The following is a 12,933-nucleotide window of genomic DNA, read 5'->3' on the forward strand; positions in this document are numbered from 1 at the left end:
TTATCCCTATATAAGTGTTGAATAGTTCTGAAATGATGTAAAATAATTTATTTTGGTAATGCTATTTATTTGAAGTTAGTCTGCGTGACCGTTAAATTGATGAAATAGTATGGTTGCAATTATTTATGTTGGGCATTAATTCTTGAAAGCAATGCTTTTCTCTTTTGTTTTGATTATTTGATAGGCACTACAAACAAACAATAGAGTATGATGCATAAGACGTTGCAAAGGTGCATTGGCACAAACAATGTATCTTCTTTTAATGTTCCCTTCTCTCTCTAAGAACCCTAAGAACCCTAAGAACCTAGACAATGCATCTAACAATAATAATAATAATAATCCTTAGTGCAAGATCCATATGGCTTGTTTTTGGTTTATAAGAGATTATTTATATTGCAGGCAAAAAAAGAAATGAACGGATGACCCCAGCTAGATTTGGGGGCCTTGACCAAAACTAGAGGAAAAGGGTTATTAAAGATCCTCCATGCACTTCTTTCAAGGCGTAATAAAGGACAATTCAATAAGATAAGAGAAAAACAGCCCAGGTAAGAGTTGGCAATGTCAGTTGCTAGCTCAAACTGATATGATTATCACATAGAAGTTCCCCAAAAATATGAAAAAGTAGGATAAACAATCATTATTAATTTCTCAAAATTGAGGAAGAGGACCTTAAGGGGCAGGTCTTTTTATTAGTGTTATTTATTATTTTACAGTACCTGTGGCGGTGGTTAATCATCAAAAGCTCTCTTTTTGATGCGAGCGTGAGGTATATAAATGGAGCTTCTATGCCATTACCTTTTTCTTTCTACACTCTCCTTCATGAACACATTGGTCTGATAGCTGTATTTTCCCCTCTTTCTACTATACCGTTATTGTTTTTTTCTCCTCTTCTCTCTCTAAATATGATTTTTTCTCTCTCCATGTGCCACAGTAAAAGGCACGTTTGTCATCAAGGAGCAAGTTTGAAGAAATCCCAAATTGAATAAAGTGGTTTTGATTTGAGGAAAAAGCTTGAATGGAAGGCAGAGTTCCGAAAGTTGGAGGATCAGAAATGGGTATCTTTGTCTTCCCACTTTTAAAGTTGGGTCCTTTTGTAATTTTATAATCTTCTTTTCTCTCTCTGTCTTTGCAGGTTGGGTTCTGTAACACTGACTAGGGCTTGAATGGGGGTATTTATTATGCTGAAATCAATGTTGTTTGCATAATTGACTGTTTCCATGGACTTCTTTTCAGCCCTTTCTTTGAACAGTCAGTTTTAGCTTCTCTCTCTCCTGGGGGGGCCTTCTTTATGATTTTTGGTACTTCAAGTTCAGTGTTGGCTTTGGAAATGGTAGCTGCCATGCTCGTGTGAACTTTGGTACATCTTTTGGGTATTTGGATTTTGTTTGAACCTCTTGCAAATTTTGCCATCATTTACTCAAGCTGCGTTTTCTCTTCCCGCATCTAGCCTTTTTTTGTGCTTCAAGCACTTAGCCAAGTTTCTAGTTCCTTCAGTTCTAAAGGTTTTCCTGGATTCTGGTTGATGCTTGTGATGGAATCATGTTTGTTGAATTTGTATTGAGGCTTAGGAGGCTCCATCTGTTATTTTGTTTATTTGAAATTTGACCATTTTTTATATTTGGCCACTGTTGAAGGTACTTACTGTTAATTTCCTCTGATTACCAATTAGTTAGGAAAAAAGATCATAGAAAAGAATCTGCTAGTGGAGTGGTTTGGTATATTTTGTTGAGGCGGGATGGATATGAGTGACAAAGAGAAGTTCGAGGTGGATAGAAACGAGGATCCTATGGGTTATTCTAGTGGTATGCACTCGGATTGGAGATTCGGGGGTGCAAATCTTGCAAATTCTTCTGCAGGTTTGGTTGCCATGGGAAATTCTGTGAATGCCAGCAGAGGGGATTTGATTGGTTCGTCTTCATGTTCCTCTGCTTCAATGGTGGACTCTTTTGGTGCAAGCTACTGGGACAACACCACCGGCTCCCGAAACCTGGGATTTTGTGACTTTAATGTCCACAACAATGGGGGTTCTTCAAATACTGCTGGAATTAGAAAAGATGGTTTTGGCTTTGGAAGAGTAGCTCAGGTTCATCATGGAACACTTGAAATGGCTTGGAGCCCTGCTAATTCTATGTTACAGAATGGCCCGGGGTTGTTTCCGCACAGTTTATCTCAGTTTCCAACTGATTCTGGATTCATTGAGAGAGCTGCAAGATTCTCATGCTTCAGTGGGGGGAATTTTACTGATATGGTGAACTCTTATGGTATTGCTCAATCAACAGGGGTTTATGGGGCAAGAGATGCTATTGCAGGCCATGGGTTGAAATCTGTAACTGAAGGGCAATCTCAAGGAGGTGATATGAATGTAATTGAAGCTACGAAAGATTTGTCTCCATCTGTTGAGCATCTGGCTTCTAAAGGAAGCCCTCTCAAGAGTGATAAAAGAAGTGAAGGTCATATTACGTCTCAAGATGATGGGAAGCTATCTCTTGTTAGGCCTGCTAATGAGTCTGATAGAGCTGAATCTAGTGATGATGGTGCTGGCCAGGATGATTCTCCATTGATGGAAGGTGCTAGTGGAGAGCCTTCAATCAAAGGGCTAAACTCAAAGAAAAGGAAAAGAAGTGGGCTGGTATGGTTGTGGCTAATGATTCAGATGTATCTACTGTATGTGTGACGCTGTGATGCTATATCCTCTTACCCATTTGATTATTTTCATTGTGGTAGGACGCTGATAATGGGAAAGGCAATGGAGCTCCAGAAATTCCTAATGATGCTGCTCAGGACAACTCTGACAATCAACAGATGGTAGGCCATCAACCAATTCCAGCAACCAAGTCATCTGGGAAGAATGCCAAACTAGGGTCTCAAGCTTCTGATCCACCTAAGGAGGAATACATACATGTTAGGGCTCGCCGGGGTCAAGCAACAAATAGCCATAGCCTTGCTGAGAGAGTAAGATTTTGTGAGAACTCTGTCATGAAAATGAAGCTTTTGGATGAAGAATTTTAAATCAGATTTTCACTGCAGGTTAGGAGGGAAAAGATAAGTGAAAGGATGAAGTTTCTTCAAGACCTTGTACCGGGATGCAGCAAGGTGGCTTCTGAGTTTGAAATTTGAAGAATTCACTATAGTATTATCTGTTCTGGTATCACATTCTTTTAACACTTTTCTTATTACTTTCTATGCTTTTAGGTCACTGGCAAGGCAGTAATGCTAGATGAAATAATCAACTATGTGCAATCACTTCAGAGACAGGTTGAGGTATGGGTGGGAAACTTCTCTCTCTATTGCCACTTGTTGCAATGTATATTCTGGTTCTGCTTAAGCATACATTTTTTTTTTCAAGTTAAATTGACACCCATCTTTTTCATTTGGCAGTTTTTGTCTATGAAACTTGCAACAGTAAATCCGCGGCTGGATTTTAATATTGAAGGACTTCTTGCAAAAGATGTAAGTTATCAGTTTATTTACATACCAGTGGGTAAAGATTTATATTCTGTTCAAGTGTCTGATCGTGTTACATCGTGAACATTATATGTCAGATTCTTCAACATCGGCCTGGTCCTTCTTCTGGTCTAGGGTTTCCTCTAGATATATCCATGGCTTTTCCTCCATTACATCCATCTCAACCAGGGCTGATTCATCCAATTATTCCCAACATGGCAAACTCGGCTGACATTCTTCAAAGAAACATCCATCAACAGTTAGCTCCCTTGAATGGTGAATTGAAGGAGCCAAATCAGGTATTCATCCATTGGAATGTCATGCATTTCTCATTCACCATGCACATAATTTCTCTGCTTATGTGAGTAAACACTTCAAGTTTGGGTGCTACATTAATGATAGATTTGTGAATGGATAATATTTGGTATGGATTGTGGCACATAAGCAATGTTGAAAATCCTCCGTCAACCAAACTTACATTTAGTTTCCGTGGCCATCCTTTGCTGTTATACAACAAATTACCTATGCTTATGTTAAATTGTTGTTTATCCAATATTTGGCTGACTACATTCTTCAATCATTTTATTTTCATACACAATTTGTAATAGCTATCTGATGTATGGGATGATGAGCTTCACAACGTCGTACAGATGAGTTTTGCAACAACTGCTCCCCTGAGTAATGAAAATGTTGATGGTATGCATTCCCCAACAAACAACCCCTTTAAGTTAAGTTCCATTTTTTCAGTCAAATTACCTTTGCCACATGCTGTTGTAGGTACTGTGTCAGCAAGTCAGATGAAAGTTGAACTTTGATGTATACTCTACGTACATTCATCTTCACTACAGCACGTATTCGGCTTTCATTCTTGTCAGGTCCAAATAACTAAAGCTCAGAGTTCTACACAAGGCTCACCAAACATGGAGGCCATAATCACAATTCCCTGCAATATATTTTAGATGAGATACTACTGAGTAATGTTCTGGTGTCTAGGCCTTTTGAGGGCAGTGACATACTCTACTAGGTTAGAGGATGTAGAGCAGCATTTAAGGATGTTTCCGTTTTCAAGCGTGAATATATGTATCATATGCTTAGAAGTGGAATTCTATTTTATCAAAATAGGTTTGCTCACTGGATATATTAAAGAATGTAAAGACAGGATCTCACTGAGTCTGATGAACCTGGAGAAATGCTAAAGCAAATTTTTTTGGGCTGAGCATAGCTTACAAAGTGCTATGAGAACCTGTTAATGCTTTTTCATTTTGATTCTTGCTAGTTGCTTGCTTGCACATAATGTAATGATGCTTTTTCTGCCCAACAATTAACTATGTTACATTCTTTCATGGACCTCTTTCAGATGTAGATGACACTTTAGTGAGCTTTTTGTTTCGACTCTTTCCTTGAAATGGAACTGATAACGTGTTCCTGAGTATCACAGTCAGCATTATATCGTGCCTATTGAGCTTAAATTCATGGATATTGGTCAATACTCTGCATTGTGTAAACAGAGGAAGGAATAAATTTTAGAGGATCCGCCGTTGGTATACAAAAAGTTCTTAAAGTAGTTAAGGTACTGGTAAGCAAAATATAATGGTTAAATAATAAGAAATTTTTATATTTTTGCTATAAAGTAATATAATCTTTTGAGTTCTAGCTTTACTTTTGTTGTTCGAATTATTCTACACCGTCTCTCAATTTATTTTTTAGCAATTATTTAATAAGGGTTTCTAATTTTTCTTTGCACTAGAAATATTCAATTGGGTACTATTTTTCCAGTTTCAATGTATTTTTCACTTCTGTTCTATTAAAAAGTTAATATAGTTTCTTCGTGTTAGAATTGGTTAAGGATAATTGGTTAAGATAATGATATTTTAAAAATATTTTTTTATAACATTTTAATGCCTTTTACGTGTTATTCTGGTCATTTTTATGGAGTAATTTTAATTCAATCGCATAATGATTGTCAAAAAAATGCTGTCATTAGTTGTTAAATAACGTAATTGCATTAAATATTTATTATTGTTTACTCTTTAGACGGTGTCGGTATTAATTTAGTGAAAAAAATCACATTAAAAAAATTTCATAAAAAATAAGGACTATATTAAGAAGATAAAAATTGAAAGATTGCATTGAATAATTTCGACAGAAATTGGGATAAAAAAGCTTTTAAACAAAAAAGATAATATTTTTGAAGGAACTAGAATAATACTTTGTTTCATGTATTGGTAAATCCAATACTCATTATTTCTATCACATATCTAGTTAAACATTAACCAAACATTCTTCAGTAGAACATCTAACTAGCAGAAATAAAGTGTATTATCTAACTAGGCCATCACCTACTGTTCCACAATCAAAGAAGATTTTTCGTGCACATAAATGTTTCTATTCCTCATTAATAACCAGGTGTCCAAAATAAATTTACAAATATTACAAAAAGATGTCATCTAAAGGAATATAAACTTCAAAAAAAAAAAAAAAAAATATATATATATATATATATATATATATATATATATATATATATTAAAATATCTGTATGACTAGGATAACTTCACCTCTCACATTTATTATACAACGCATGATCATAGGCCAAATAACACAACACTGAAATAAAGGGTAATCTAACTTTAGAAAAGAAACATGCATATACCACAGAAATATACATAAAAGATATTACTTATTAAATGACATTTTAATATTTGTTACCATATGATTTTTCAATTCTTCAATTGGTTGAGAAATGAGTTTATTTTATGCGAATATCACGTATAGTTTTAAAATTTCTCAAGTTTATTTCTTACTCTTAACTTAAGTTGCAACTTTGTCATTTGCTTTTTTAATTGTTCCATTTTCGGATAAATGAGTTTAATTTTTGCTAATATAACATCCTACAATCCTAGCTCCAATATTTCTCTCTTGGAAGGCTGATTTATTTCATATTGTGTTTGATGATCACTAGTTGTTAGTGATTCAATGATTGTGGATGTCTCCTCAACACTCTTCATCATCATAGTTCCTTCTTGCTAAAGCATCCAACAACATTCTTGTTTGCAGTCTAAGTCTACTATGTAACATTTTGAGTTGTACTACTTCATTAAATTCATGGTTAGAACACTTTTTAAGCCACACTAATGTACTTAGATTGTGGCGAAGTGATTAACATGATCTTCTTGGTCAAAATTGATTTGTTGTTTTTAGATAAAGTAATATTGGCTTCATCTCAACTCCTTTTGTAGTCATTTGATTAAGATAATTTGCTTCCAAATCAAGTTTGTTTCTACTACTTTAATTTGCAACTGCAGTAGTGAAGTCAAAATTTGTCTATATTTTTTGTTCTTACTATTCTGTTTTGTGATTGTGAGTTCAACCTCTAGATCAAACAATAAAAATTGTTTTTGTCCTCTCATTTGCATACAAAACAACTTAAACAATGGCAAGCAACATTGAAGCACAAAAACTTATGCAAAATAGAGTACACAATCATTGTAATAATAACTTAAAAACAATAACACAAAAATAAATGTATTGGTTAGCTTATCTATACTTAAATACAACTTTATACAATGATCAATCTAGTTTAAACAAAGATTTTCTTAACGTAAATCCCCAACAATAATGCCAAAAACTTGTTTATTTTGTAGTGTACAACTCGAAATATACCAACAAGTATATTGGGTTTTTGTAGCATAATAAGTGTCGTATCCACAAGGACTTGGTAGAAAATAAAATGTTTTAACTATCTTAATCTTTATAAAACAGAAATTGTGTTTATAGTGTGTTGAAAACATATTTTATTGTATGAAAATGTTGTAAAATATGTTGAGAAACAGTTTGGATTACTAGATGAGTGACTTTTGGATGATTGAATTATGTTGGAGTTCGACTTCACAACTTTTTCGTCTCTTGCATCAAATCTATTAACATAATTAAAGTTATAAATGATCAAGTCCTAGGAGTTCGCTTTAAGTGTAACTCTAGGTCCATTCCTAACCCCTAAAGCCTATGATCACCACCCTTTAGTATGATTCCTCAATGGCTACTTGAACGGATCACCTGCATTAAGAATAAGACTCTATCTCTAGCTACAATCCTAGATCCATTTCTAACATCTAGAAGCCCACGTGATAATTGATTGGACCACAACTTAATACTAATTCTCACTGAATCTTAAGCTAGTGAAGTAAACTAATGAAGTAAGACGAGTGATCAGTTCATCCAACATGAGATAAATTAATTAACAAAGTTCATATAAAAAACAAACATCAATGAATGAAAGATAGTATCGAATACAAAAGAGTTCAAAGTTGTTACATCTCACTCCAACATATGGGAGATTTAGCTCTTCATGAATGATAAAAGGAAGTAATATAAGGGAGGAAACTTCATCTCCTAATCCTCTAAAGATATTCTAATAAATACAACAAAAGTGATAGAGGACTATCTTCTGAAATATATATGAGAAGAACTTGAAGAAGAACATTTGCAATTCAAAGGATTTATGACAACGTCAAAGATCAAAACAAGTCTCCTTAAATCTTGAATCTTATAATCTCCCATGAAGAGAGAAATTTATAGAACATGAAGATCATAAACATAATTGAAGAATAATTACAAAAATTAAATAAATTATATTTTTTATTTTAATTGCAAACAATTTGTTTCTATGTTTCAAGTTATTTTTGAACCCAATGTCTTTGGGCTTTCTTTTAGGGTTTCTTAGGTGTCTTAAGCATTTGTACCTATATATAGGGACACCAAATACATATATAGACACTTTTGAGTCATAATATATGCATTTTGCATTTTTGAGAGATGATTCTTTTGGTTCTTAATTTTAAAACTGTGATTCTTATCAAAGATTAACATCTTTGTGACGAATCTTCCTTGACTTATCAATCTTCCTGAGCTGGAGCCTTCTTGAGATTACTTTATGATGAAGAATTTTCCATGGCTTAAGCCTTAGCTTGGGGCTTGAGGAAACCTTTCATGTTGAGTTTTTTCTTTGTGGCTCAAGCTCTCGTTTAGCGCTACAATTGTGTTGTATCAGATAGCTTGAAAAGTTCTTGAATTTTCTTTTCTTCTTCAAATTTCAACTTTGACTCTTTAATTTCTTTTGTTCCTGAAAAATAATAAAAATATAATGATTAACATAGATTTTATATATAATTATAAAATATATAAGTGTCAAATCAACATTGAAATCAACTATACCTTTGAAATAAACATTTTAAGTAAAAGGAGCAAAACAAGGTCATAACAATTTATGTACCTTATGATAGACAGCTTCTAATACATACAATATTAATGATTTTATTTTAAAGTTGCATGGAACTAATTTTTTTCACTTGTTTCTCATTTTAATGGAATAGAAAAGCTTATGTATTCCAATGTGACTATTATCTCATGGAAGTCATCATTTAAATAGATATTATTGAATCCTAATAAAGGTAACAAACACATTTAAATATTTGTTAAAGTTCAAAATTACTTTTATGACTATTGCATAATAAAATAATGTTTAAGATGCTTAATGATCAAATATCCATTGTCTAAAGAAGACATCCTACAAATAAGAACAACCTTTCTTTTCCAACATAAATAGTAATTAGTTTAATTTTATTGAATAACTATATTTTAGGTTAAAGTAGATCTTTTTTAGGTAATTTGCTTCCAAATTGATTTCCTTATATAGTAAGTAAATTAAAATTGGTGTTTCTTTCTTTTTTTTTAATTTTAAGTTTTGGTTATAAGGCAAAACCAACTCAACTGAATTTATCTAAATAAATATTTAAAATTTATGTTGGACCATATACTAACTTATGTAAATTTACGTCAAAATTTATTGACAAATTTTAGCTTATATTTTCTCCTTACATTAAATTTATGATAAATTCTAAATTACATAGATAACTTCCCAACAAAACACATAATTTCACGCATTGTTTGAATATTTATAAAGTTGTGTTTTTAATTTAATTGCTTATTTGCATCTATTATCTGGTAGAGTATTTAAAGTGCAGTGAGTATTTAATATCACAACATAAGGTTTAAATTTAAGGAAGTTTGATGATAAAAGTGCAAATAAAATAATATTGGGTAAAATCTGAACTGAGACATAACTGAATTCACACAAAGAACCCAAATTTCCTAGCACACCATCATATTCCGGTGGATCATATATTTGCTTGTATTGATTTCCATCGAACTCTATAGTTTTAGTGCTCATGAGTGCTGTAGAAAGAAAATTTATCTTCTAAGCCTATAATAGAGAAGAGAGCGTAAGCGAAATTTAATAATCAAAACAACCTTTGATTGATATACAGATGAAATTAGAAAAAGAAAATGTTTTTTTAACAAAATTTTTACAATAGTTTATTCGCGAGTATACACAGACATGAGTTTTAAAATATATGCGGATATTTTTCAAACAGATATTCATGCGGATAGCGGGTGAATTTCTTTTTGTCGGGTCGTATAGACACTATCCGTACCCGACCCGTTGTCATCCCTAGTTGTGATAGGTCTGTTTCAAATATACCGATCAATAAAATAATGACACATAATTTGTTGTCAAATTTCTTTTTAAAAAAATTATTAATATATCATATAATTTTATGATACATCTAATTTTTTTTTATATTCATTTGACATTATTTTTATTTATTTTTTATTCTCTTTTTTCTTGAAAAATATAAAATTGATATTTTTATAATTATTTTATTCTTATATTATGTATAAAATTAATATAAAAGTGTGCATGATATGATTATTAACGAAATTAACAATTTTTAGATCAAATTAAGCACACCTCTTATATAGTATATAATATAACCATGAATAACTGAGTTCAACAAACCATCACAACTTTCATAATAAGGTTTTGGCCTTTGACCTTTCTCCAAAATTTGGCAAGCATTTTAACAACAACGTGACCTGATTTGACGATTGTCAAAAGCTGCACGATCTGCACATAATGCTATCAAGATTCTCTTGTCAATAATACAATCATGAAGCTGCCACACGCCTCCCTCAATCCATCAAAGTTTATCCCATGTCTGCTTTAATTTTCCAAAATTTCTAAGATACGAGCAAATCCCCAACCTTAAGCAGAACCTGTCTTCATGTGCTGTTCAGTGTTCAGATCACACTCCTGCAAAAGGAAAGACAAAATTTCACAATTTTGTAGATAGACATGCTGCTGAACCTTGATGATGTATGAACTTCCTTGTCGCTTTGTTACAAGTACTGTTCGAAGCAACATCTGAAACCCTCTTGGTTATAAAATCCACGTTCGTGACACAAGAATTAAAGATGCAATAAAACCCTCAGAATAGTTGTTTTCTTTGTTTTTAGTGGATACCCTTTTTGATTACATGTTTTGCTTCTTGTGGTAGCATTGTTTGTGATGATCCACTACCACCAGCACCTCCACCACCGTTTGTCGTATTGACCCTGTTACACTCTGTACAACAACTGACACCCTTTTCGGTGTTCTTTCAGATTTATGATACCTTGTTTTACTTTTGCACGTGCGTACCTTCTTACCCCCCGTTGCCTCTACAAAACATAAAACTCTATATAGCTACCTGTGCAGCTAGTTCTAAACGCAAAGATCAATTCTTTTTTATTCCCAGTAGCTTTTTCTGTGATAACTGTTCCTTTTTTCGTTACGGGGTTTTGGTTTAGTGTGAAAATGATGTTGGAACCATTTTGTTTTGTTAGTTTATATGATGGGTACAGAGAATTGACAATATGATATTCTGGCTAGGTACACTGCTTCATCGACATGAAGATAAGGACGCGGCGATATGATAGATGATAAACTGTAATTTGTTTTGTACTATGGACGTAAATATAATTCGCATGGTATTGTAATGATTCAAAGATAAGAACATGTAAAGCTGTTAATTATTTGATAATTGATACATACGATATGCTGCTAAACTCATAGATCTCCGATGGAGAGCCAAAGATCATAGAAATCTAAAGTAAAAAGAAGGCAGATATATAGAGTGAGCAATAGGCTTGTGTGTAAACAGTGGAGAATAGCCTCATTCGTGAATCATATCTGCAGGAGTGATCGATTGGTTTGAGGGATCAGGTTTGTTGCATGGAAGGTCCTCCAATTCTTCCATGGCGCAAGCAAAGGAGGTTCCAATTTGCATGTCTGCTAGCATTTGGCGGAGATCAGAAGCTTCTTCTTTGAGGCGTGTGTTCTCTTGGAGGACTCTGTCATGGGACTCGGACATATGGTTGAGTTTGTCAATCAAGTTGTGGTTCTCAGTTCTGAGCCGAACAACCTGCGACCAGAGTTCATCCAAGTGCTTTTGCTTCCTCATCCTTGATCTGCGGGCGGATTCTCGGTTGGAGATCATTCTCCTGTGTTTCCTTTCGTCGATGATGTTGAAGTGGATTTCATCAGCTTCATCAGAGGTTGAGTTGCTGCTGAGGTACGAGGAGGGAGGAGCAAGAAATTCAAGGCCTGAATGAGGGAAGTGGCAGTTTGGAAAATTGCTTAGGAGGGTGTTCATATGAAGGTTTGGAATGTCACTTTGCACAAGGCCAAAGTTGGGTGGAACTAGGAATGGATTTTCAGGTGCTAGATAGTGGACTCCTCTTACCTCACTAGGAACCATGGTTGGAAGTTTGGAACTGATTTTCAAGATTATTCCTTATGGGTGTGGTTGTGAGGTGTATTGAGAGACTGAGATGATATTAGAACTGGGGAAGGTTGTGTTGGAAATGGGGTGAATTTATAGAAGATGATGGCCAGAAAAGTGGGGTCAGTTTTGGAAGAGAGCTTACATGAGCAGAAATTCAACAATAATTGGGAAGTGCTCCTAATGTATGCATGTGGTATGAGATATACATTCAGGGTAAGACCACTTTTTATCATATAAGTGGCTGTCCAGACTCCATGTCATAAAGTTTTTGGGTTATATGTATGTGGCTATGTGTAATAATGTTACTTCTATCTAATCTATATGTTATCTATGGCTCTTTATATGTTCACTTTACTCATTTTTAATGGAAATTTAAGAATTGAAACATTGGGCAAATATAATCTGCATTCAAGTTATTAAATTGCATTTCTGGCCATGGTTGCAGTCTCGATTCCTTGTGAAGTGATGAAATTGCAATTAGGATCATAAAAACGTCAATAATTTATTACGGTCCGTTGAACTCTTTCATAAAACCCTGTTTATAATTACTGTTTGATGTGTTTGTAGTGGTCATCATCATAATGCAAATGTTGCAGACGCATCATGTAATGTGATTGCCCATTTAAAAATCCTTTTAGCACATTACAACAATGCATAAATCAATTTCAAGAGAGCTTTTCTTGAGGTCTCTATCCAATTTTGAAGCAATATTATTGAAACCCGTAAACTCTTACACCCAATAATTTCTTTTCACGCATGACGCAATATAGGCTAGTTTGAAAGATATTTGATGGTCATTATTTATTATAATTATGATGACTCA

General features: G+C 33.7%; 1 protein-coding gene and 1 pseudogene across 3 annotated transcripts; one reads left to right on the forward strand and one right to left on the reverse strand.

Moving 5' to 3' along the window:
• Positions 1–536: 536 nt before the first annotated feature.
• LOC124836422 (basic helix-loop-helix (bHLH) DNA-binding superfamily protein) lies at positions 537–4,787 on the forward strand. 3 transcript variants are annotated; one of them, XM_088110849.1, is made up of 11 exons: positions 537–766; positions 932–1,055; positions 1,133–1,357; positions 1,670–2,629; positions 2,725–2,952; positions 3,028–3,093; positions 3,193–3,261; positions 3,379–3,450; positions 3,543–3,743; positions 4,053–4,140; positions 4,222–4,787. In XM_088110849.1, exons 4-11 carry the CDS (start codon positions 1,736–1,738, stop codon positions 4,257–4,259), a joined length of 1,656 nt encoding a protein of 551 aa, XP_087966975.1. In that variant the 5' UTR covers positions 537–766; positions 932–1,055; positions 1,133–1,357; positions 1,670–1,735; the 3' UTR covers positions 4,260–4,787. The 3 variants fall into 3 exon arrangements, with proteins under 3 accessions (XP_087966975.1, XP_087966973.1, XP_087966974.1); XM_088110847.1 differs by having other exon boundaries at positions 537–831; positions 1,133–2,629; XM_088110848.1 differs by having other exon boundaries at positions 537–831; positions 932–2,629.
• Positions 4,788–11,322: 6,535 nt separating this feature from the next.
• LOC124836426 (basic leucine zipper 43 pseudogene) lies at positions 11,323–12,336 on the reverse strand (annotated as a pseudogene).
• Between the last annotated feature and the right edge of the window lie 597 nt (positions 12,337–12,933).

This window comes from Vigna umbellata, chromosome 3 (assembly GCF_029865625.1).
Source record: "Vigna umbellata cultivar VRB3 chromosome 3, Vumbellata_1.0, whole genome shotgun sequence".
Taxonomy (NCBI): Eukaryota; Viridiplantae; Streptophyta; class Magnoliopsida; order Fabales; family Fabaceae; genus Vigna; species Vigna umbellata.

Excerpts from the sequence above, each read along its gene's own strand:
- LOC124836422 (XM_088110848.1), top strand. The coding sequence starts at position 1,736 with ATGGATATGAGTGACAAAGAGAAGTTCGAGGTGGATAGAAACGAGGAT. Across the intron at positions 2,630-2,724 it reads AAAGGAAAAGAAGTGGGCTG|GACGCTGATAATGGGAAAGG; the intron begins GTATGGTTGTGG and ends TCATTGTGGTAG. Across the intron at positions 3,094-3,192 it reads TTGTACCGGGATGCAGCAAG|GTCACTGGCAAGGCAGTAAT; the intron begins GTGGCTTCTGAG and ends CTATGCTTTTAG.